This window comes from Anopheles coustani, chromosome 3 (genome assembly GCF_943734705.1).
Source record: "Anopheles coustani chromosome 3, idAnoCousDA_361_x.2, whole genome shotgun sequence".
NCBI classification, from domain to species: domain Eukaryota; kingdom Metazoa; phylum Arthropoda; class Insecta; order Diptera; family Culicidae; genus Anopheles; species Anopheles coustani.
Window position 1 is genome coordinate 95,150,317 of NC_071288.1, and position 25,185 is coordinate 95,175,501.

Consider the following 25,185-nt stretch of genomic DNA (forward strand, 5'->3'; position numbering starts at 1 on the left):
GAAAAGGTTGGTTTTCGACATTGATTGGAAATCACACGATTTCTCCATTGGACAACGTATTGAGTTGTTGTCAAGGATCTTTTAATCAATCTGGTAGTTGAATATGTATGAGAATCTTCTTGTGATAAAAAAAACATTGAGTTCGTGATTTTAATCTTCATTATAAATTAGCCTAGGATGGAATTTTATATGTTTCATTTAAAACAAAAATTAAGTCGTTTACAAGACTAGAATAAAACCCGAAACTGAAGAAAACTTTATCTTTAAAACTTGAAAACATCAAAATTAAATGTTCGTATTTAATTTAAAACAAAACAAACTGAAAACAAGCATGCAATTGCATTCAATTTAAATTTATTTAAAACAAAAATTAGGTCATTTACAAAACTATAATAAAAATCGATACTGAAGATAAGTTTATCTTTAAAACATGAAAACATCAAAAATAACTGTTCGTATTTAATTTAAAACAGAACAAACTGAAATCAAACATGCTATTGCATGCAATTTAAATTCATTTAAAACAAAAATTAAGTCGTTTACAAAACTAGAATAAAAATTGATACTAAAGAAAACTTTATCTTTAAAACATGAAAACATCAAAATTAAATGTTCATATTTAAGTCAAAACAGAACAAACTGAAAACAAGCATGCAATTGCATACAATTTAAATTCATTTAAAACAAAAATAAGGTCGTTTACAAAACTAGAATAAAAATCTATACTGAAGAAAACTTTTTCTTTAAAACATGAAAACATCAAAATTAAATGTTCGTATTAAATTTAAAACAGAACAAACTGAAAACAAGCATGCAATTGCAGACTTTCTACTCGAATGCTCGAACATGGCCAACTAAGACGAAACAAGAATCCCACTGAATAAACGGATACCGTAAATACGCTAAATCCGTACAATTAATTATCACCATACTCTCTGTCTTGGTCCACGCTCTCGCAACCTTCGTGCAAAACCGTCACTGCGATGGCACGACTGACCTGGTCCGTTTTCCGAGATAATAAAATCCCTTTTTATGGGCACCTCGTTCGTTAATGGTGCCCGGGGCTGCTTTATGCAATAATGATACGATGCCAGTCTTTCGGGGAGGGGCATTATTGCGGACCTTGTGACATGCGAACGGTTAAATCCCAAAGGCGGCCAAACGAGGATAATCATGATGGTGCGTGTGTGCGCAAATGCCAGTGTACTTCCGTTTGTACTTCCGTTCGGACGATGAGCCAAAGACCATCGACTGAAGATGATAACGATGAAGAGGTTATCGTTGATTGAACCCAAACCGAACGCGGTCGGCTTCGACGCCGTGCTGTTTAGTGAAACGTGTGAAAGCAATGTTTTCGAACATCAAATTTGTTCATTCGCCTGTGAAGCGCTCTGATAACAGGAAACTGTGGAAAGGCCACAACAATTCACTACATTCAATCAATAGCTTAAATGGTCTATTACTTTCCTTTCCAGGTTTGCTGAATATCGCGCAAGAAAAAAAAACTCAACACATGCAAAACATTAGCATAAGGTGCGAAAACATAAACACCCCCCAAAAATCGTTGAACCCTCCCCCCGCCCCCCAAAAACAACCAGGCGTCTCCATCGGGTTGTAAAGTAAACTTTTCCCGAGGAAAATATTTCCAAAACAAACTTGTTGGGCCCGATGTTATCGGTCTGGTAAAACCTGGGACCTGGAAAAGTGTGTACCAAAAAGCTCTTACCCCGTGTGGTTTACCTGCGAACAGGCCGTTCGGTAAAATTAAACTGCTATTTGAAGCATTTAATGGCGGCTGAACACGCCGATTTACGACATGCCTCCGTCCGATGTGGATTCTTTTGCTTCGTGTTAAGGGGAAAATGCTACAATATCGAGTGGTATGGAAAAGGTTATAAATCAGGGTGGGAGCCAGGGAGCGTGCAATAATTGAATCACCCTCCCACTCCCCCCCGAAGGCACGCCACGGCACAAAGAACCGGAAGAAATAAAGTGTCACGAACCTCTCGGGAAAGGGCAAGTTGGATAGACCGACGCCATAGTTCAAACACACACACATACACACGAGACGGGAAAAAGGGGGCAAGCGAACGCCCAATTATCCGTTCCCTTTCGTCTTCGAGACCTCGAGCTGGACGGCCGGCGGCGAAAGTTAAATCCAACGGTTTCGCCAGAAGATGTTGTAGCACACCTTTCCACGCCGGTTTCTTAGAAAACCTCCTTTCGCCTCGATGAAAGCGCCTCGACAAAGACGTTGGCCCTGTGTATCGTGACACACGATGGCTGGTCGGCCGTTGATGAAGTCGTTTAATATTGTTCCAAAACATCCCTCCCCAAACTTCCCGGTCGGAAGAATGTTTCCAACCTATGTCACTCTTCGCCTAGCGTCAAGGGATGGGAAGGACCATGAGGGAGGAGGGGCACCATGCCGAGCTAACTCAAGGGCACACTCGTTCTTTTATGGGTTGGGATTAAAAAATGACTTCTCCATCATTGTCTTTACCTGCCAGCGAAAGACGTTACGGCTTCCCTTCTCATCACCAGAGTCACTCATAGACATAAGTCACTCGTCGTCGTCGTCGTCGTCGTTGTCGCCGGCTTTTTGTTTCCTTCCGTTATTCATCCCGGCCGAGACTTTATCATTGTACTTTTGCCAACGGTCTATTTTTCCAGTCACACTTTTCCTTGCGTGCTCCATGAATGTACCCGTTCCGTGTTCACTCTTTTCAGCGGGAGAAACTTTTCGTTTCCAGTTATCATTTCAGTTGTCCTTTATTTTGGCCTGGAACTCCTCACCGCACGCCGGGTTGCCATTTTTCCTGTTCCCATTTCTGCTGACTGCGACACAACAGAAAAGAGGCGAAATTGTCGCAAAATACAATTGCTCGGCACGAAATGAAGACATAAACATGTATAAATATGGTAGTTTCGCTGCCACAGAAGCCATCAGACACCGCAGCACTGGCCGGGGCCATCTATTCACGTTTCTTCACGTTCACGGCAGCGAACCCCGGGACGGATCATGCTTTTCACGCTTCACCATTGCACGAAACAAAAGACTTTAATCTGACAAATGTGGAGAAATGTACAATACACGGGTTTTTCATTGCGGAACGGAAAGCTCGTCGAACTTGACGGAACCATTTTTCCTGCACCCGTTCGATCGTCAATTTTCTTTTAAACAAGAGGGAAAAAAGCACATATTTCCACCTTTTCAAATTTTTGGGAAATTACTTTTTGTTCCTCGGAACGAATTTATTAGTCATCCCCCTTTCGGGGGGGAGAGTACTATAAAATTTACTCATTCAACCCCCACAAGGGTAGCGTATGTTTACTTGTTTGATTTGGCTGTACATGGCATACACATGGTGGAAAACCTTCATCCCCTTCACCCCCTTTACTCCCTTCACCGGCTCCAAAACCATCGTGATTACAATGACGCAGCCATAAAGAACGGTTTTACGGGTTCGCGTTTTCGTGTGTTCCGCTTGGCACGTTCTACAGGTTGACACTGATTGCAGCAATCTCTCCCCTCCCTTCCCTCCCTCCTCATCACCGTTTTTCCTTTATTCAATCCGAGTGTCACTAACATTTTCATCGATTTTCCCACCCCCTCATCGCGGCCAGGCAAAAGTCACAGGAACAACGCTGTGCCTTTATGCCAACGTTCATGGTCACACGCAATGATGGCCGGGAAGGGGGGCGGGTAAAAACCCACCCACCATCGTGAAACATACGGAGAAAATGTGGCCAGTGAACTGAAAACTAACATAAAATTACCCTAACGGATGGCGGAACACATACCGGGGCTTGTGTTGAATGTGTTACCGTGTGCGAAAATTGCTATATCACTGTGTTTGTACGTGTTTTACGGACGTGTAGTTGCATCAGCCTTGTCTGCACCTGGAACCGATAATGGTGGAAACATTGCAATCAACGAAGAGGTGTTATCGATAGCTTTCAAAGTCGCAAATTCAACTACATAACACAATTATGGGTATTATTCGAAGATAATTTACTTTGTGATTGTATCTCTCTGTAAAAGATTGGTGCGACATTAAAGTAAATGTTTTTTTTTAATTGTTTCTAATGGCCTGCGCAGTTGTTCCGCGTGGAGATTTTCCCTTCCATAATGACGAAACGCAATTCGTTGAATGTTAGAAAAAGTTTCCCTCTAATGATTTTATCTCATCGGGAAAAATTACCTACGGGATGTGCATTCCGGTTATGCCTTTGCGATGCAGCGTCATCATTGTTACGGGATGCTGTGTGTGCAAGTGCAAGGGAAAAACTGCACACGTTTCTCAGAAATGAAAGCTTACCACTTTTGGCCTGCCAATATTGACCTAGAAAAATCCCCCCGCAATCCCAAAATTCAATATCCCACTTTGCGGAGGTCGAGTGCGATCGAGTGGATTTGCACTCCATGCGGTTGCAATTCGTTTATTTTCCCCCCCTTTTTTTTGTTTTTTTTTCTGCCCTCAATCCATCGATGGTTTGTGTATGGAATAATCTTGTTTTACTCCTTCCTACTTGTCCTTGGCCACTTCTTTGTATGTATATGTCGGCTCGGGCCAGCGCCGCAACGATGTTTGCCTTTCTGCTTTGATTTCCACTAAATATTTTCATAAATCACTCACCCGCTGTCTTGGGGTTTTTGTGGAGGCCTCCGGAGAGGGCGGAAAGAAAGTGCATTTTTGGGGTTGAAGGGCACATGGAAAACACTTCACGTGGAGGGGAAATATATATAGTTGGCCTGCATCGTCGGCACATATCGGAGGGAGGATATTGTATTTTGCATACTTTCTGCATCCGGTGCGCACAGGACACTGGTTGGCCCGACCTGTCTCTCGGGTCTATTTGTTGCCAAACGCCAACATGCCCCCATCTTCACACTGACATCGCCAGCAGAAGACGAACCCCGTCGGCATTCCAGCTTGCACCGGGAGTTCTGTTTTTTTTTCCCTCACGAACTAGAATCTCGATTAGTATTCGCCACGCCGTGCCCGGAAATGGGGGGAACACACACACATCGATCGAAAGCGCAGCATCTACATGAACCATCAATAATCCTAAACCCAACCCCTACCCCCCGGGGTGGTGTACAATTTTCCTTTTTTCTCTCCATCGTTCAACTGACAACTTATTCGTTCTCGGCTTCTTTTTTGTTCCTCATCACTCTCGAAACAGGTTCACGTAGCAGCTGGATGCAGCTTTACGCTTTTGCTGAGGTGGCAAAATTCCTAGAATCGATTTGGGGATGAAAACATTGGTTGAAACCGAACACCGAAAGCAACAGGATGCAGGTGAGTTTGCTGATCTAGTCATTCACCACTATCTTTCTTTTGTTTCCCACTGTTATCGATCGAATAATGTTGTCAATTTCTTTGTCTAAAATAATTTCATTTTCTCTTAATTTAAAATTGGTTAATTTTATTTTTCATTCAAAACGGGAGTGTTTACGGATGCAGTAAAAACTGCAAAAAAAACGTTACGCTAGGCCACTGCTAGTAAAAACACTAGACAAACTGCTTCGTTCAACGAAAAACGCTTCAACCCCTCCACCAACAGGATCACGATCAACAACATCAACATGGCTGGGCCAAAGAATTGGGCCGACATCGCGAAATCTTGAGACCAAAACTTTGGCATAAAACCACTCACCTTCATCTTTCCCGCCCGGAGTGTTGGCTTTTTGTAGCCAACTCTCGTTCTTGCTGTGCATTTCTCTGCCACCGGAGGAAGTCGCGCGGAAGCCATCTCGACATGAAATATGAACGCGTTCCGCCCTCACACACTCTCTCTCTAGCGCACATACTTTGCACAAACAACGGCCGAGGTAGCGGGAAAAACAGCCAACATCCGGGCACGTCCTCGAAACGCGGAGAGAAACATAGAGGGAGACGGGGGAAAATTGAGGGAAACCGGCGGTTGGCAGCTTGTTTCCCAGACGCATACACCGGAATAGTTGCGAAAAGCGGGATAAATAATTCAGATACCGCGCGAGCTTGGCTAAATTTATAGTTATGCCACTGCTCGTGGTACTATTTTCTTCGGGAAACTGCACGCCCCCCCGCCGGCGCCTCCATTTGCCACCTCTTTCAACCTCCTGTCACATAACTGTCTCGTCGCCTGTCGATCAGCACGATATAAATCACCCGGATACGGATCTACCCGAGGTTACCCGGTTTGGTCCTTGCTAATCAACGCAACCAGCTCAAGCCATTACCACACACACACATACACATACACACCGGCATTCATTATTTGCAACCCGATGATGATGGAAATTAAATTACAAAATAATCACAAACCATACTTCTGCCTTTGCTCCGGCAGCTTCCACCAAACCGGCACAAAACGTTGGCCTTGGGTGGAGGAACAAATGAGTTTTCCACGCCGGAGCAGTTAAAGGACGTCATTTCCAGCGGGAAACAGAAACTCATCACGTACCCATTTTTGACACTGGGCGCAAACACAAACAAACCCGGAAATGGCACGGACGCTAATAACAACAAGCGAACTGCTTACTTGCTGCAGACCCAACCGAACGCCGGGACTTTTGCCAACCAACCAAAACCTACCGACAATTCGGGTTATTTTGATACATCCGGTCCGGAAACACGGGGTTGGGGCGGCCCAGTATCCCTGCATTCCACCGCAGTTACGATGATGATGATGATTATGATGGTGATGGGGAGTGATTGAATTTTCAAAACTCAATCATCATTAGCGTTCATTCGTGAGTGTGAGTGCGGGACTGGGACGAAATAATTCGTAATTAATTGGGGGGGAGCGATGCAGCTGCTGCATCGGGTTGATTGACTGAAAAGGGGGGAGTGGAGTGTGCCACTTTACACGGCTGTGAAGTTATGACGGAACGATGCAAAATTGCATAACGCTACTAAACTTCCTCCGGAAGCCAGAATGAACGATTCTACTTGAACTTCAGATGAAGCTGCCACTTGCTAGAAGTAAGGAATTCCCTATTTGACACATCAGCTACCTAGCGTGGAATAAAAAAGATTCCGCTTATTTCTCGAAGGACAATAAATTGCTTGACGAGATTAAAAAATCCGATGCTTCATTGAATGACTCGTTAGTCAGTTGTGTGTAAAAAGTGAAAGTGTTTAAAATCACATGTTAAAACAGAAATACGTAACTAAGTTTGTCATCAGTATTTTAATGAGTGATTGTATTAATTTTTACATTAAAATTTTTATCTTATTTTTGTGCTTATTATTTTCTAATTAAATTGGATTCAAAACTATATTGAACAATTTTTTATGCGCTTCTGACTTTTAATTTTATAAGTTGCTTGACGAGATTAAAAAGTCCGATGCTTCATTGAACCAAGCGTTAGTCAGTTGTAAGTGTTTGTCATATACCGTAAAAAAGTGAAAGTGTTTAAATTCTCATGTTAAAATAGAAATACGTAACTAAGTTTGTCATGAGTATTTTAACTTTTTATTTTATTTTTTTATGCTAATTATTTTCTAGCTAAATTGGATTCAAAACTGCATTGAAACATTTTCTAGGAGCTTCTTACCTTTATTTTTGCGTATAATTGGTATAGGACGAATACTTTATGTGTACATAAATAGATTAGATTTAATTAAATACAGGATATCTGAGTTTCAACTCCCAATGAAGGATTTTGTTTCTTTAGTTGTTTCTTTTTTGTACTACTTGTTTTCAAATCAATATTTGTTAGTGAACTAAGCAAACACTTTACATTTTTTTAGTCTGACTGTAGGAATTATTTCTAATTTAATACTTTTAATTACCTTCTCTCGCGTTAAATACCTCACTTTATCTGCCCATTCAGCAAACCGAGCGCAAACGCTATCGGGTACGCTGTAATCGATGCCGGATTTGTTTGTACCACGGCATAACTTTAAAACCACCGCTAATTAAATCGCAATTGCTCTCTATCTTTCCCCCCAAAAGAGGGTTGGCGTGGGATGGGCATGTTGCTGCGTGACTTTTGCATTCGAGGATCAACCACACACACACACAGTCGATTGAGCTTTCGGTGTGCAGCGAGAACATCAAACGGCAGTAGCAGTTAGTAGCGGTTAGGCAGTGTTCAGCGGGATGGTAAATACGGCCCAGAAATCGGAACATATGCGGTCGAGCTGGTTTTGTGTTTTAATGCAGTGCAGGTGGATTTACCCGAGGGTGGGGCGAGGATAACGATGCTGACGATAATACCGGGGGAGCTACAAGTGGCTGAAATCGCATCCAGTTCATTAGGCACGAACTATAACTTCCAACGATGAATATTGCGGACAGAGAACAGAGGGAATCGACTTGATAAAAACAGGCGAAATAACAGTGGAATGGTAGAAAGAAGGTCACGCTCAATTTATTTAACTTTAAAAAACGTTTTCTTCTATCCCTAAACACCTTTGACATTTGATACAAAGTATCCGAAATGTATTCCAACCCCGGACTTAAAACTGTGGGTTTCTTTTCCAAATCTAAATTGAACCTCACGTCTCGTGTGTGTGATAAAGAATAAAAGAAAAGCACCACTGTGCTAAAAAGAGCTCACCGATATCGAGGAAAACCGAACGAGAGCAAGCCAGTCGCTTCGGCATCTCCATCGAATCTTGCCCACCCACGGCGTGGCGGAGGGATCGAATTAAGCGCAAATAATCGTGATAATCATCCACCCTGCCTGCCAATATAACCAATACCCGCGAGAGACGGTCGCTTATCGGAATAAATTTCCCAAGCGACACATATTTTCACTTTCATTTCGTGCCTTTCGTGCTCTCCCCGACGCAATTTGTAAGCGTAAGCGGTCGGCGGTACGCCCCATTGCGCCCGTCTTGTGGTCGTTTTTTTTTTCTTTTGCGAGCTTGGCGTTAACGTAAAAGGAAACTTCCCCTTCCCCGATCTCCCAGCCTCGCAGGACGATGTAACGAAATCGTACTCGGCCCCGGGAGAAGAAAGAAACAAGAACAAACCAAAGTACGACAGCATTGCCGTGGAGATATCGGTTATCTTCTCTTCGGAATTGGGAGTTTGAAACTCGATAATTGAAAAGTGAGACGACCATTAGTGGGTAGCCTTTTTCTCTTTATTGTTCATTTTTCAACTTTGTTATGATTTTGCAGTTGGAAACGCACATCCGTTCATTTGCATAAAACACACTGCTTTCAATTCGCTTCTAAAAAACGCGTAACATCGGATGGAAAAATGTATCCCCTTTGTTGATCATAAAAGAGGTTCAATGTATACGTCCGTTGCTAATCGTTAACATAGTTGCAATATCCTCGTCATTCGAACGTGAAAGTATGTGCTGACTGTTAGAAAACTGCCCCTTGCGTTCAATCGGGGCAAGAAACTAGTCCACGGCTTTAGTGCCGCCCGAGCTCGGTTCGTTAGTGATCCAATTCATAATTCATAATCCAAAGAGCGCGACTGAAACATCCCCCGTGGGCTTCCGTTGCGCCTGCCTGAGAAACATTTCCTCTCGGTATGGCATTTAGAATTCGCCCGGGAAAAACGTGATGCAACCCGGGTATGCCCGCTGTCATTGCGTTGCTGATAGCGCAATCCTACGCGAAAAAGTCTAAAAAGTAGTGAGGAAAGAAAAAAAAACCGGGCGCAAAACATCAAAAGTTAGGAAGGATACAAAATGACTATCCTCTCGGTTTACTGTAGAGAAAAACTGACGTGGATATCGAGTTTTTAACCTAGGATGAAACACTATTTTTCATCAGGTATCAGAATTGATGATTTTTCTTTTTATTAAACTCGTTTTTGCGACCGGGAAAAATTTTGCTTTTTGTTATTGGTGTGTGAAGCTAATTTATTGTATTCTGATAGCTACATACAGAGGTAAGGTTTCTTTTTCGATTGGAATACAACATGCTATGCTGTGTCGATAAATTGTTCTATTGGAAGCTTTAACATACTCCAATCGGAAACGCCAATCAATTTCAAACTCCCCAACAACCCAAACTCCCACTTGAGTTCAAATGCTCTACAGTAAAATGTTCTTCGTGTCGAACGACTCCCTTGCCAGTGTCTAGCCGAATGCAATTGCTCCCTTACAAATTGTTGCTGCTGTCGCAATGCACCGTACTGCAACGGTATCTGCATGGTTGAGCACTTGCCCGAGAACGATTCGAAAATGGCACGATGGAACGAAGGAAGGAAGGAAGACGTTGCATTCAATATTAATTAAATTTAATACTTTATGCAAATCGCCAATGCCTGCTCGGATGAGTCCCGTTCGATGCGGTAGGAAAACCCGGTACGAATGGCTCCATCGGGTTTCGGGCGACCAGAAGCGTAAACCAAACATAATCCCATTCACACACAATTGTGCTGCAGCTATAAATCGGTGCGAAACAAATAATCACCGGTAGCATATTGACCGTCAATGAATTAAAACGTAACGGGGGGAGCTAATAGTATTATTTCCACCGGATGCACTCATACGCCCCGCGGGGGGGAGGAAGTGAATAATTGCAACATATTTTCCGTAACATCCGTCATCACCTCAACGGGTTTCTTTCTCTGGCGATGGCGAGACTTTTTGACTCGCTAAACAGAAACACTTGCAACACACAATCGCACAACGAAGAACAAGATTTTTCGGCCACCCGAAACATACAAAAAAATGGGTCTGGGCCACCAAGGGAAATGAAGATTTATTATGATGGGTTTCGGTACCACGAGGGAATCTTTTGCGGTGTCTCTCTTTTACGAGCACGGCGGGTAAACGGGTTTTTCGCGCGAGTGCGTCGATGCAACGGCTTTCGCCAGCTCGCTTCAAAGCCGCACCGGCATTGACGTCAGGGATTGAGTGGCAAACATTAGCAAACCCTTCGAGCTTTCGGTCGGTGGCTTATTCGGCTTAGCGGGAACGGAAGAACAACACCGTTTCGCGCTTAAAAAGTTCCAACCCGAAGCCACGAAGAATAACATGGTCCCCCAGGCCACCCCGGGGGAGGGAAGGTCGTAAAGATCCATCAACCAAATCAAAAGGCTGGGGTTGCAATAAAAATCTGTTACGATTTTTTCTCCCTCTCTCCCTCTTTCCGGGCCCGACTTTCAACTCATCACCTTTTGGCGGATTCGAGGTGGTGTTTAGTGTTTGGTGGACCATGTTACAAGAGTTAAATCATGTTTTCTTTATGCAAACAGCCTGGTAGACTGTAAGGAAAAGGTGTAAAGGTCATATCGTACAAGAATCGAAAGGTTATTCATCCTAAATTTGATATCGGAAAACTTCTCATGCTCTTAGACCTTTAAGATATTTTTCCTTTCCGATACTAACCACATCTTTGGCGAATTGATTTGTTGTTTTGTTCGAAACTGCCTCTTGAAACTATCGCTTTTAGTTTCCTCTAATTCCTACGTTGTGTTTTATTTCAAAAAGTAGTAAACGCGTGCTTCTACAAGACGCAAGAGATGTACAATACCGGAAAAACTTAACCTAGCCTGCTGCGTTGGTAAAAAAATGCACCCTTGAAACGCAGTCAAGAAACGCCTACTCGAATCTACTCGTTACATTCTTCGTTACCAGCCGTTCCGTTCTGAACACCTTTTTTTCCCTACAGCAACAGGAAAAACGTCGCGAGCTACGTTTGAAACGGTTCTGGCGCACCACAGCCAAACCGCCGACATCCTCCGAGGAGTCCGGCGGCGGCGAAAGTCCTACAAAACTCGGACGAAAGGCCTTCCAGCAGCAGACGGGTGGGACGGCCACCGCCAGCACCAGCGGCAGCAGCTATAGTCCTCCAAAGCACCCAACCTGCTCGCTTCCGCTGCTCCAGGTGTGGCCCAGTCAGGACTCGCCCCGCGGGGAGGCGGATGGCCAGAGTTTTGTCTTTCCTATCATCGCCGACGATCAGGTGAGTGGTCTTTCCTGGAGTTCTAAGTCTTCGACCTTCGCGACTACAACCTTCTGCTTTGGGTCTCTTCCAGCAATCGAGTAGCAATGGCCGAAGGAACTCACTGTTCGTCGATCAGCTGCAGGCTGGCGATTCCGGCATTGATTCGGTGCAAGCGTCTCCGTCGCCGATCGCCATGCCGTGCCATCCGCTCGTCGTGTCCAACGCCATCTCACCAAGTGCTTCGCCCACGGCCGGCTCCCCAACGCCCTCGGTGGACAGGGGAACGAGGCGTCCGTCTACGTCCCTGCTGCATCCGGATCACGCACGGATCTTCGCACTGCGAGCCCCCTCGTCGCCGGACCAAGTGAGCCTGGCCAGCCTACCCATTTTCGACAATCATAGGACCTCTCCTACTCCTACCCATCCATTGCAGACTTCTCTGGAGGATAACACCGAGTTCAATGGGGGCGCCACCACCAGCAACCATCTCTGCACGGCGAGTTCGAGCACCACCTCGTCGCTGACCTCGATAGCGGTGGCCACACTTGGTCACCATCCGCAGCGGTAATATCTGAGCTGGGAGTTCTTTGAGATTCCCCCAAATTATAATGAAGTAGTAGGCACTGACGGGTACTTTTCCCTTAGATCCTCTGATCCTTGGCTACGACCGGAGCGTGATAAAGACAATCCAGAGCTGGACCAACGGCGTGCATCGACGATGACGGCCCGGCTGTCCCTCTTCGATGCGCTGGACCTCGAGTACGCACTCCTGAGGGCGGCGGCCCGTGGTTCCGTCGGTCCGTACTCCCTCAGCGAATCACTCCACAAGCTCACCTTCACCCAATCGCTTGCCTTCCCGGCGCTGGCCCGCGGGCTCGCGACCAAGCGGCGCAACTCGACCGAACAGAGCTCGTCCCGGCCGCTCAATCCGAACGAGTCGGGCCTCAACACGTTCGCCAAGGTGGTGACCGCCTGCGTGCTGGTGATGGTGAGCTTTCTCGTCTTTCTCGTCGTGTACAAGTACGTGCGGACGTGAGGGTTGCTCCTGGCCCCGACGAATGTGGCCACCATGCAGGCGACCACGACCATCGCCACGACGCTCCAGCAGCAGATCGTGAACAAGACGATGGTGTCGGGGTTCAGGAAGCTGTTCAACATCGAAACGTAACACGAGCCGGCGTGTGTGTGTGTGTCGTGTTCAGTGCTGTGCGTCGTCGGACACCCGGCGGCCTTCTTCTCACACTCCAATTATCACCACCATTCGCCAATTGCACACAACTCTTGCTATCAGCAATCATGGGGATTATCCGCAAATCCCCTCCCCAAACAACCGACCCAGGACGACTAAGGAACAGAAACTTATTGATTTGCCTTCTAGTTCGCCAAATTTAGAGAAAATAAACACAACAGTTGGGATTAGGAAGGAAAACAATTCCCTCTACCATCGTTGAAGGTAAACCCTTGTGTCCAGGGCATTAAAACCATCGGTTTCCATAGTGCGTTTTACGAGCGTCGGTAGGAAAATTCATGTGAAAAAAAAACGAGTTTTGATATGGCCAGTTCCCTCACCATCATCATTCGGTAGTACGTTTATTCCATCTTTCATCCCAGCAAATTGGACTGATGTGGAATGCTTTTAGTCACCTCGAGTGATAACACCTAGATTATCCGATGTAGTTTGTTCAACACCTTCTTGTTTATTGTAGCATATCGACAATGATTCGCTAGGGCAAAAGTAAACTTATGAATTACTAAACTCTTACTTTGCATCACACACACCTTTGCGTGACCTGTTGCTTGGTAAAAAGACAATAATCTCTTGATTAAAATTTACTTCTTTTAAAAAATCACTGAATTGATGTCGAAAATCGATGTTTGCTTCTTTGTTCCCGCGGTAGATTCGACCCATTTTCCTCCCGGTAACCCTTAGATACGACTAAGCCAGAGGAAAACGATCATCATAAGAAGGTAGTTCGTTCGATGCTTCGCTGCACATCATGCTCAAGATTCGCTCGAATGTAAATAGCATATTGGGAAATTAAATCGATACGTTAAGCAAAAACTGTGTGCGCGATAATCTGCGTTGGCCATGAGCCACGAAAACTTTCGCGCAACAAAAGCAACTCTACTCTGTGATCCATACACGCTAAAGGAAAGAAAAATACATAAGGATATGATGAAGGAAGAAAGGGAGAAACAATAAACACAAGCATACACATACACACATATATACACCTCCACGCTAGAAGGAGAGTGTCCCTAATTATAACAATTCCAGTGATTAAATAACAGTTATTACATATTATTCAATCGATAATCCATTCACTTTACATTGGAGGGTAGCGTTTTCATAGCATTTTCTATTCTTTACATATTAAACTTTCAACATTCGAGAACTAGCTTTACATTGTTTGCCATTTACTTGGCATTTTGGAAAAGTTTGTAAACCATCAGGAAATTTCCTCTTCCTCTACCAAATCATCGATAAACTCACTTTGTTGCATATCAAACCATAGTGCGTGGATTCCGTTTGACCCGCAAAGAAAAAAATTGGTAGAAAAATGAAAGGAATCAACAAATTACAAATTTACTTCACCAAACCATTTACGCTTGCATTCATTGCTTTGTCATGTTTTTTTGTAAATAAATCCAATACTGGTTTACCCAAACAGAAAAAACATAAAAACATCTATCTTGTACAGAGTGAGAATGGGAGAGGAATGGTTTGGATTGTTAAACCGTTTAAGTACCGAAATACAAATATATTTCATAATCTAAATACATGCAACAAAAAAATGAAACGTTTCTTAAATAATCCTTAACCATGCGATTATTTTAACAATTAAATCAAATAATTCCTACCGCTTTCCAAAGTTTTAAGTACGCATCGGGAGGAGCGACAACCGTTGAAGGAAAAGGACACATTTATCAGCTTTAAACATTGTACAAAATGTATTAAGAAAGGTGTGAAGCTAGGAGTGATCCATAGAATTCATGAAAAAAAGCCGAACGTGAAACGGGAACATGCAAAATAAACAAATGAAACGATATGCGCCATGACATCATAATGAATACAACATATAAAATGCTGCAACATAAAGCGAGCCTGTTACCATGCCAACAGGCCACGTGCTGCTCTACTAATTATAGAACACATGGTTAGGGTATCTACCCATTATGGGGAAGGAAGGTAGTGCAAGGAAATTGATACCCAAAGCGCAAAGTTAAAAAAAAACGATGGGTTGTGCATAAGCTACGATTAATCCGGGTAGAAAAAAACGAGGTGCGACTTGAGGGACGACTTAAACGATAATAAATTACAAAGTAAAACCATGGCGTGTTGATGTGTTAATTTATATTTAATTATTGAACCAGTCTGTACATTTTCCTACATTTATGCTAACGGTTTGATTTCACATGAAGGTCACATGTCCCTGTGCCTGTTCTCACAGACAGCCACAGTTTTTGACGACCATATTTTTATACTTTTTCAAATTGATGTTCGCATCGTCGATATGATAGAGGACTGAGATCGGATTCAGCTTGGTCGGGGCACAGCAGGGTTTGGGGACGCGCGTCGGATGCATCAGATGCACCAGCGTCTGGATGAGGGCGTGATTGGTCGCGTTCATGTGCGTGTTGAGCGGAAAGTTGCACTCGCCGAAGCAGAAGAACGCCCCGAATCCGTCCGGTGCGATAATCCAATCCTGCCAGTTCAAATCCCGGAAGCTCACGTACAGCGTCTGAATCTGGCAGCTTTTCGACCGCTCCGAACCACCGAAGCGTTCAAGAAAGGGATTTCTTACACGGTCCGTACGTCTCCTGGCGCCACCACCATCAGCACCCTTGCGCCGTAGACTTCTCTTCGTGCGGCTCCGTCCACCGTTGCCCGAGTGGACGGTTGGTTTCACGAGCTCCGGACCCTTGCAGTAACCGACGAGAAATGGCTGATAGCGTCCGAACTTGTTCGACAGGATCAAACCCACCTCGTGCGGGAGCACCTCCTTGCGGGGACTTTCGGCGAAGTAAACTTCGACAAAAATACCCTTATTCCCCACACGATCGACGACCCAACGCTGCATGGCTTGCGTGGCGTTTATTTCCACCCAACCCTCGTAGTTGAACGGAACCGCCTGCTCGCCGACAAACTCCAACCGATGGCCATCCTTCGCCTCGTCGTATCCTCCGATCAGTGAAGCCCGCACGACGATCTGCTGCCCGTGGACGAGCGCATCCCACGGTCGGATGGCGCTGCGGTTCTTGAACATCCTCAGGCTCGCGTACAGAAGCTGATTGTCGTCGGATGCGATTTCCGCCGTATCAAACCAAAGGCGATGTCCCCCGCGATGATGCCGGATCTTTGGTAAATGACGGTTCGCTTTGTTGAGAAACGACATGATCACGTCACTTTCCCCGATCGCCCGTTCATCGGCGATCGTGAACACGTTGTTACTGTCCGCAAACCGCCTTCTCCGCGGGCGACCACCATTGCTTTCTTCGGTAAACTTGTGGTAGATATTGAGCAGGAACTGTGGTGCCGATTTCCTGTAAAAAAAAATAAGACAAACAAATTAAATACCGAAAAGGGAAAACAAATTAAATTACTCTTCACCCAAATTACCTCAACGAAGGATGCACGTGTTGCTTGTTGGGCCGATCCGGAAGCCCAAGCAGTTCCAATATCTCGTGCTCAATTTCCTGCCGTTCGTGCAGCGAAACACTTTTCTCTCGGACGGTCTGGTCAATTCCGTTGTCGATGTAGAACCCGGATGGGCTCACCATGCCAAATGCAGTGAAAAACAGCACCAAATAACACACCACTCGGGACATTTTTCCTTCCATCCCAAACAATGTACGCTGATCGACGTCCTAAACGAAACTAATGCTACGCATACGCGGGGATGGATAGTATTTGTAACAAACCCATAAATTTGCCACACTTTCGTGCCACAGCCGCATAACAAACCGAATGGAAAGGGCGTTGAAAAGAGAGCACGAATAAACAGGGTAGAGAACACACGAGAGGAACACCCACCGTTAAGGGAAACATTTTTTAACCCGCGTGGCGCCACCACATGCCCGCGCAGGTAGGCCAAAACGAGAAAGGGTACCCTTGAGGTCCACAAACGACGCGCCCCTTTCCCGCACACACAAGACGATCGTTTGGTCGTAATAAGGTGCTTTATTTTTTTAACGGAAATTGCGCACATACCTAAGCTAGATAGCCAATTGATTTTTGTCTTTTTTCGATTTTATGTTTTACGCTGTTGGTTATGCATGTAGTCTCATCCTTTTGGCGGACCTCCCTCCTAAACGGTTGTCTGCAGTTTAAGGCAAACATCCAACCCGACGGTAAGATCAGCCCGATGTCGATTTACGAGCCGTAGCAGGTTGATCTTCTTCTCCTTCGCATTGTTCGACTCCAGCTCGTACAGCGTCGAAAGGTTCACGAGCAGGGATTCGTTCAGGCAGGGTTTGGGATGGCGCTGGATCGCCCCCTCGTACAGCTTGATCGCTTCCTTCAGCTTGCCGGAGTACAGCAGACACACGCCCATGTTATTGTACAGCATCGTGTTGGTCGGTGCGGCTGCCGATGCCTTCTGGAATAGATCGAATGCATTTTGGAAGTCGTTCTGCGCGACCGCCAACAGGCCACGGTCGATGAGATCGGGAACTTCGGAATTTTTACTACAAAAAAAAGAAAACACTTGTTTTAGAAAATAAGCTCACAAGACGTCCCTGGAGGTCACTTACTCGTCCTTCAGGCGACGAGCTTCGGCAAATTTCTTCTCCGCCCCAAGAATGTCACCACACTGCAGTCGGATTCGGCCCCAGGCGGAAATCAGGTTTCGCTTTTGCGTCACCGATGGTGTACCCTCCACCAGCCGCTCGAGCAATTGTTCGACCAAACTGAAGTCTTTCACAGCCAGCGCACAGTTGACGATGGAATGTAGAACGCGTGTTTCACGCACCGACCAAAACTCGGTAGCTTCCTTTGCCTGAGGGACGGTCGCTCGGGAAAAGTAGGAACGGATTTGATTTACAACCGCCAACAGCTCCGTGAGACGGTCGAGGGCAAGCCGTGGCGTGCCAAGATAGATGGGAAGTTCGGCCAGCAGCAGTCGGAAGGAAAAGGGTGCCATCGAACCCTTTCGGTCGCTGTGCATGTCCGGATGGTAAAACTCGTAAAATACGTCCGGATTGCTAAGCGACCCGAACGGTTCCGCCTCCACGCGGGCAATTTCGTACTGTCCCAGCTTAACGAGCAGTGCCAGCCGGGTGAACCATAGTTGTAGCGAGTTTGGACTATGCTTCACCGGATACCCGGCGTGTCCGAATCCTTGCTGTTTTATGGTCAACAGACGAGCGGTAAGGTTCACCGCGGAACGGAAGCACCCATTTTCGATCAGTTCCCGTAGGCCTCGCTCGTCCTGTGTAACATTGTCGGGTGTTAGCAATTTGCGCTGCTGTGCTTCGGCCGTGTCAACCAGCAAACCAACGGCATCTTGTACCGGGTCTGTTAGATCGGTGGCGACACTCACTCCCGGCATGGTTAGGTTGGAGGGCGGAACGCCCGGAATAACGGTCGGTGGCTCCCATAGGTCACGCACGCTATCGAGGATGTTAAATGCAGGTTTTTGTTCCATGGAATTATTGCCGAGGTAATCATACGACAGATAGGATTCTGGTACTCCAGAACCTCCTTGGGACGTCGCTCCTAGTGGGGTGATAGTTAATTAGGAACCATACCTCATTTGCTAAGCATTGAAAGATCCGTTGCCTTACCTTTGGATTCCGTCAAGCTGTCGAAACAGCTGGGAGGATCATTGGCGAAGTATTTACTTATATTCGGTTCGGGATTGTTGAGGGACATTGTGTCTCCCGCAGTTGCAGATAAAGTGGAGCTGTGAAACTGTTTATTTACAAGAACTTCTGATTGATGACTCTTTGCACAGCTGATTTGACAGGACAACCAGCCTTAAAATTCGAAACTAGCTTAAGAACATGATTTCAAACCAGCTTCAATCTATAAACATCATCGAACCTAGATCATGGTAGTGGGTTCTGCTTCTCGGAACTATCAGAACAACACGTTGTGTGCGGACTAGTGATGCATCAAGTAGCTCTTTTTAAGCAGTAGAGCGAGCTACTCTCGCTCACCTCTACCAAGCACTACAGAGCGATTGCGATAATCACTCCGAAGGGCTTTACAGAGCACTAGCGATTACGGGACCATCCCGCTATCCCGCAGAACACGCTTCCAGTGCTCCATAGCGGAGCAGAATTCTTCGGAGGGAATTTCAATGTTACTCTGCAATGCTCCGCGACGCGAAGTGTGCTTCGGAGGGAAATTCGTACTCGCTCTGCAGTGTTCCGTAGCACTTGTTACGCCTCTTTGGATCTAAACTCACCCATTAAAGAGCTACTTCTTATTCTAACTAAGAGCGCAAGAGCGCGATCAGTTAAGTGAGGTGAGGTACCTCTTTCGCTCGCTACACAACACTAGTGCGGACACCGATACGGTCCTATGGAACTATCCTAGACTAGGAACTAGGAACGGCACGCGCAACGAGTTGCGAACCCTCTAAACTAGTCAGTCGAAAAGAAAATGCAAATGGCGTACTAAGTGCAGTGGATTTTTCTTCGTCGTCCGTTTTTCGTTTCGTACGATACTTTACGTCATGTTTTGACCAGTGTTTTCCGTGCAAAAGTGAAGTGAAACCGACCCCGCAGCTGAGCGTGTTGGAGTACGCGGACCAAAGCGACCCTTTACCCGAAAACTCGGGTGTGCATCATTTTCGGTGTGAATCGGTGTGAAAAGACGAACGGGAAGCTTCTTCTTCGCTAGGTGTGTTTTGTTGGCCAGCAAACAGAGTGGAGCGGGCGCAATTGGCGCTTCTCGATCTTCGACCGGCCGAGTGAAAAGCAACGGCCCAGCTAGCTGCTGTCCGGTGCCTGGTTTAAGTTTACCACAACACGGTGCCATATCGAACGGGAGCCCCGCTCGGAAGTGAACAGATTTTTCGCGGTTTTTCGAGTCCGCCTTGTGTGACAGGCGAGAGACGGTGGTCGCGCCACGGACACAACGCAACGACCAGCCGTTTTCCCACGACCACGACGGCAGTGGATCCGTCGAGCAGCAGATACGCGTCCGCTCGCCTCATCGCATCGCAATCGAGTGAGTGTTGGAGAACGCTAATCGTTCGCATTTGTTTTCAGCGCATCGTCGAAGTCGAAGAAAAAATCGACCGCGAACGCCAGCGCACCGCAATAGCAGCAGTCGCGAACCTGTCTCGCGGCGGAGACTGTTTGTTTGTATTCTTTCCGATGCTCTTACGCACACAAATCTACACTTGTTGGAATCCCCTCGCGGGAAAAGCAGCTGAGACAGGTGGCATCACTTAAATATTACATTAAAAAAAAACATGATTAGAAGAACGTAAAGGAAGAATGCATTTAAATTTGTTTAGGAAACTTGGAAATCTCGTACGCTTTACCCTTTTCCGGAGACTCGAACTCACGGACGCTGAATGTTCAAACCAAAACACAATGTTTGTTGCTTTGGGTGGGGTGGTGGTAGCAGACAGCGCGATGCTCGCACTATTCCGAGTCAGTGGCGGATATTTTTTCCCGCACCCGATTCAGTCGCTCGCGAACTGTCGAAGGAGGTCGAAGCAATTCGGCGGGAGCTCCGTGGAACATGTTGGAAGAATGTTAAAACCATGTGACACCTCGGCAAGCGTCAGAATGATGGTGTGCGCTCTCGTCACTGCATGATGCCGTACGATCCGATAGCTCTGGTGAGCTGAGAGCGAGATGTTCCGAGAAGAGTGTTAAATCTGCGATGATTTAATATGTGACGATCAGCTGGGAGACTAATTTACTTGACGGATTTCATATTCTAATTATGTATGTCCTGCTATGGGTTGTTCTTGCATACATTTTCAGAAACAATTTAAAAACGCTCACAATGAATGAAGTAGGCGTAACGAGTAAAACGGAAACCATGCTACCGGCAGCACCTTCCGCTTGGGAGCAACTGACTAATCCAGCACTTGCAGAGCAACATCAGCAGCAGCTTCAACAACATCAACAACAGCAGCAGCAACAACAACAGCAGCAACAACAACAAGCACAGCATCAACACCTAAACCAGTCACAAACATCGCAACTGCAAGCGTCGAGTCCTACCTCCATCAGCGCCCCGCCAATGACTCCTACAAAAACGATCCCACCCGATGTGGCCCACACACCCTCGGGAGCAGCACCACCGGCCATGGGTGCACCCGGGGCCGGTGGACCAAATTGCAACGAAGACATTTCCCCAGAGCTCCAGCAGCAAGGTTGGCGGAAGTTCTGGTCCAAGCGGGAAGGTCGCCCATACTTCTGGAACAAACTCACCGGCGAGTCACTGTGGGAACCGCCTTCGCTAAACCGTGGTCCGCAACAGTTCGATCCGCTGACGGATCCGCTCGGTATCTGCAGCAGTCATCCGATGGGTCCGAACGGTCCGTTGCCCCACAATCCGCACCATAGCTTTAACAACACGATAGCATCACCCCAGAACCACAACCACACGCTGAAACGACGTGCCTCGGAGGATGCGCAGCACAATGCGAACGTGGCGGCTAGCGGGACAGGCGCGGCTGGACAACCACCGCTGAAGAAATACGTCCTTCCCGGGCCCTGGGATCTCGAGGTGCCGACGAACGTGCTGATCTACGAGCGACTACCGACAACCTTTCCACAACCGTACCCGGAAATAGAAGCGCTCCGTGGGTCGCTGACGATGCGGTTGGCTAAAACGTACGAGGATCTGTGCAACAAGCGTGAATCGATCGCACCACCGAAGGATTCCTTCCAGCGGTGGCTCATGGAGCGAAGGATCATCGATCAGGGCGTCGATCCGCTGCTGCCGAGCCAATGCTCGCCGGAAATTTCCCCCCAGCTGTACCGCGAGATCCTGCGCGACATTCCGATCAAGATTGTGAAGCCAAAGTTCACGGGTGACGCCCGGAAGCAGCTGTCCCGGTACTGCGATGCGGCGAAGAAGATCGTCGAGCGGCGCGGAGCCAGCGAGGAAAGCAAGAAGATCGTCAAATGGAACGCGGACGATGCGTACGAGTGGCTGCGGAAAACGGTCGGTGCCAGCTACGAGGACTTTCAGGACCGGCTGATGCACCTGCAACGTCAGTGCGAACCGCATATCATAGCGACGGTGAGGGTCAGCGTGGAGCAGCTGTGCACGAAGCTGTACCATCTCTCGATGCAGCACGCGCGGAACATACGCGAACGGCATGCGCTGATTCTGAAGGAAAACGGCATACCCGAACTGAGTGCGCCCCTGCAGCCGCCGATAACGAGGAAAGTGTGGTGCTATCCGGTGCAGTTTGCGCTTCCCTCGCCCAGAATGCCCCAGATCGACTACAACAACGATCGTGACCATATGGTGATCAAGTACACGAACGCCGCCGTGATGGCCGGTGCGGACACGCACGTCATCAACATTTCTCACCTGCAGAAGCTCGAGCAACTGTACCGGTACAACTGTTTCGATGACAAAAAGTTTGACTTTTTCATTGGCCGCGCGTACTGCATGCTGAAGCGCTACTCGACGTTCCTGGGGAACAACGCCAATCCGAACCAGCAGGAGCCGGAGCTGACGCAGGCCGCCCTACCGGCCGTCGTTTTCGAGTGTCTGAACGTGCACTTCGGCGTTACGTTCGAGTGTTTCGCCAGCCCGCTAAACTGCTACTTCCGGCAGTACTGCTCGGCGTTCGGTGATACGGATTCGTTCTTCGGCTCGCGGGGTTCGTTTCTGGAGTTTAAGCCCGTGTCCGGATCGTTTCAGGTGAATCCACCGTACTGCGAAGAATTAATCGACGCTAGCCTGCAGCATATCGATCGACTGCTGACCGATTCGACGGAACCACTGAGGTGAGAACACAACGTAGTAGGCGTATTCTTTTTTCACCATCAATTTTTTAAGTGCAAAATTAATATCAGGTTGCTGCAATCGAATATTAATGTTCCTACTTACGTCAACTTTTATTTCGAACCGTCATACTTCTGTTACAAACACATTATACTGTAAAATAACTCGAACGCCATCTTTTTTTTAGCTTTATCGTGTTTCTGCAAGAATGGAAAGACCCGCCATTGAAGTGTCTCTCGAAGATCGATGACAGTCCGTACAAACGGAAGCAAGTCGTTGTGATGGGAATGGAGCACGAATATCGACACGGGTTGCAGCATTGTATACCAAAGTAAGATACCATCATTGGGTTCGATTCTTTTCCGAGGCAAAATATATGTAAATTTTGCCACTCCCTTTACAGAACGGAAGCCAATTTTAAAAGCATCGTTGGAACGATGGTCGTTTGGCTACAGAACGCGGCCGGTCATGCACGTTGGGCACCTACGGAGCAACGTGTCGATGCGCTGCTGGAAGCGTTCCGTCCGGGACGGGAACGGGATCGTGATAAAGCCACCGCAGCCGTACCGGTGCAGACAAGTTGCTCCGCAAATGCTGCCAGCTCCCCCGGTAGCACGACAACGGCGCCTGAAGTTACGACCGGTGCAAGTAAGCCTTCAACGCCAGCGACTGTTTAAAGTCTTTAACATACGCATTCAGCACTGATCCACTCTTCATCAATAGAATTGATATCAATAATGGCGGAAAATAGGGAGATCAAAGGCAAGTGCAAATCTGTCATACAGCTTAAATCACCCTATGTTCCGGCCTTAGGAAGTAGTCAGTAACTTTATCCACGTTTATCAATTTCAAAAGACATAAACAAGAACTTTCACTCAAGTAGCACTGTCCTCGAACAAGAATGTTGTTAACTTGAGGTTTGCTTTCACACTCCCTTCCGCTTCGTCGTCTCGATCCGACGGGGACCGGGTGGATATTAGTTGTTTTTTAAGTGACCAAGCTTCAGACATTGTTGTACGTTTTAGAACGAAATCGATTAAGTTAGACAAAATAGATAAAATGCATCCTAATCCGGTGCAATTGATGTCGAAATGCATCAGATGCAACCTCTGCCCCCCTTAGCAACTCTCTCCGACGTAATGCAACCAACAGTAGATGTACAAAGAACGTTTACTACCTGAATTTGTGGAATGGGATTAACGAACAACTCTAGGCGTCAAACTAGAACATAGTGACATCAGAATGTCACTTTAAGAAATGATGTGTGTTAAGAAATAAATTAGTAAAAGATATGCCCCACATATGCTCCGACCTCAACACACACACGCATAAACACACGCACCTCTTGTGGACGAGAGGGACGCATTAGGTAAATCAGCTCCCCGAGCAGATTAAGCAGAGCACGAGATGCTCTGTTGGCTTTTCTGGGTAGAGCGGAGTAGAGTTAAAGACGGTAGGAAAATATAGAAAATAGGCATATATTTATTAATTATTACCATCGAAAGATCAAGAAGTTGTATGCTTTGTTCCAGCATGGAAAGACACGTGTTTTATGTGTATGTACATAAACATGAACTGGGTTAATATATCGTTTCGTGTCGTGGAATTGAATAAGTGAGTGCAAAATATCTTTATTGTTGGCCCCATTCGGCGTGGTCTCATAGTCGATCATCTACAATTAATTTAAAAAAACAGTCCTACGCTGTGTAACTGTGGCAATTTTACGGTTTTATTTTATTTTTGCAATCCAATACCGATAAGTGACGTTTATTTGTTTCCTGTTTCTAACTAACTTTACTCCATAAGTTTAGACTTAAATGAATACTTTCGTTATATTGGGTTATGCAGGGCAGAGTAAATGCTAGAAATCAAGGTGTGTTACAAATGGATTGTTGATTGGTTAATTTGCTCCGAAGAGTGAATGGCGATAAACCAGTAAATGTGCATGGGGCACGTGAAAAATGGCTTCAACAGCATTACTGATGATTTCTTCCTGTTGGACACTAAAACAAGCGCGCCATTGTACAGAGAATTCGAGCACCAGCAGTTTTTATCAAATGTAAAAACGAAAGTCAACTCACAACCGTGCATAGCATTGTTTCAACAGTTTCGGAGTACATTTCGTTGGAAATCCACTATGGAAAGCTATGATTCACCATATGCAGAAAATGTACAAAATTTGCACGAAGTTTTTACTCTAAATGTGAAAAACGATCCGACAGTTTTTAACGTACGGTTTGCTGGCATCTAATACTTCTTAACGTACGTGGTTTTTCCGGGTAAATTCCATAATAGCAATGAAACTGGAATAAACTTAGTTTCCAAGCGGACACGTGTTACAGATTGGATCAATAAATAAGCATTATCTGAAAACATTCAAACCCGAAGGCT

General features: G+C 46.2%; 4 protein-coding genes across 4 annotated transcripts; 2 read left to right on the top strand and 2 right to left on the bottom strand.

Annotated features, from left to right (window-relative positions):
• The first annotated feature begins 5,300 nt into the window (after positions 1-5,300).
• LOC131269998 (uncharacterized) lies at positions 5,301-12,894 on the top strand. Its single transcript, XM_058272389.1, has 4 exons — positions 5,301-5,306; positions 11,583-11,876; positions 11,950-12,422; positions 12,504-12,894. The coding sequence occupies exons 1-4, from the start codon at positions 5,301-5,303 to the stop codon at positions 12,892-12,894; spliced, it is 1,164 nt and encodes a 387-aa protein (XP_058128372.1).
• A 2,410-nt stretch (positions 12,895-15,304) lies between these two features.
• On the bottom strand, positions 15,305-16,640 carry LOC131258790 (protein 60A-like). Its single transcript, XM_058260169.1, has 2 exons — positions 16,480-16,640; positions 15,305-16,403 (listed from the first exon to the last, which is right to left on the bottom strand). The coding sequence occupies exons 1-2, from the start codon at positions 16,638-16,640 to the stop codon at positions 15,305-15,307; spliced, it is 1,260 nt and encodes a 419-aa protein (XP_058116152.1).
• Positions 16,641-17,029: 389 nt separating this feature from the next.
• On the bottom strand, positions 17,030-18,786 carry LOC131272657 (trafficking protein particle complex subunit 12). Its single transcript, XM_058274479.1, has 3 exons — positions 18,645-18,786; positions 17,613-18,576; positions 17,030-17,546 (listed from the first exon to the last, which is right to left on the bottom strand). Exons 1-3 carry the CDS (start codon positions 18,730-18,732, stop codon positions 17,168-17,170), a joined length of 1,431 nt encoding a protein of 476 aa, XP_058130462.1. The 5' UTR covers positions 18,733-18,786; the 3' UTR covers positions 17,030-17,167.
• A 690-nt stretch (positions 18,787-19,476) lies between these two features.
• Positions 19,477-25,165, top strand: LOC131272636 (mRNA (2'-O-methyladenosine-N(6)-)-methyltransferase). The gene is made up of 4 exons (XM_058274450.1): positions 19,477-20,037; positions 20,808-22,796; positions 22,982-23,125; positions 23,198-25,165. Exons 2-4 carry the CDS (start codon positions 20,830-20,832, stop codon positions 23,469-23,471), a joined length of 2,385 nt encoding a protein of 794 aa, XP_058130433.1. The 5' UTR covers positions 19,477-20,037; positions 20,808-20,829; the 3' UTR covers positions 23,472-25,165.
• Positions 25,166-25,185: the final 20 nt, after the last annotated feature.

Excerpts from the sequence above, each read along its gene's own strand:
- LOC131272636 (XM_058274450.1), top strand. The coding sequence starts at position 20,830 with ATGAATGAAGTAGGCGTAACGAGTAAAACGGAAACCATGCTACCGGCA. Across the intron at positions 22,797-22,981 it reads GATTCGACGGAACCACTGAG|CTTTATCGTGTTTCTGCAAG; the intron begins GTGAGAACACAA and ends TCTTTTTTTTAG. Across the intron at positions 23,126-23,197 it reads TTGCAGCATTGTATACCAAA|AACGGAAGCCAATTTTAAAA; the intron begins GTAAGATACCAT and ends CTCCCTTTACAG.
- LOC131269998 (XM_058272389.1), top strand. Across the intron at positions 11,877-11,949 it reads CTATCATCGCCGACGATCAG|CAATCGAGTAGCAATGGCCG; the intron begins GTGAGTGGTCTT and ends GGTCTCTTCCAG. Across the intron at positions 12,423-12,503 it reads CTTGGTCACCATCCGCAGCG|ATCCTCTGATCCTTGGCTAC; the intron begins GTAATATCTGAG and ends CTTTTCCCTTAG.
- LOC131258790 (XM_058260169.1), bottom strand. The coding sequence starts at position 16,640 with ATGGTGAGCCCATCCGGGTTCTACATCGACAACGGAATTGACCAGACC. Across the intron at positions 16,404-16,479 it reads CACGTGCATCCTTCGTTGAG|GAAATCGGCACCACAGTTCC; the intron begins GTAATTTGGGTG and ends TTTTTTTTACAG.
- LOC131272657 (XM_058274479.1), bottom strand. The coding sequence starts at position 18,732 with ATGTCCCTCAACAATCCCGAACCGAATATAAGTAAATACTTCGCCAAT. Across the intron at positions 18,577-18,644 it reads CAGCTTGACGGAATCCAAAG|GAGCGACGTCCCAAGGAGGT; the intron begins GTAAGGCAACGG and ends TCACCCCACTAG. Across the intron at positions 17,547-17,612 it reads GCTCGTCGCCTGAAGGACGA|TAAAAATTCCGAAGTTCCCG; the intron begins GTAAGTGACCTC and ends TTTTTTTTGTAG.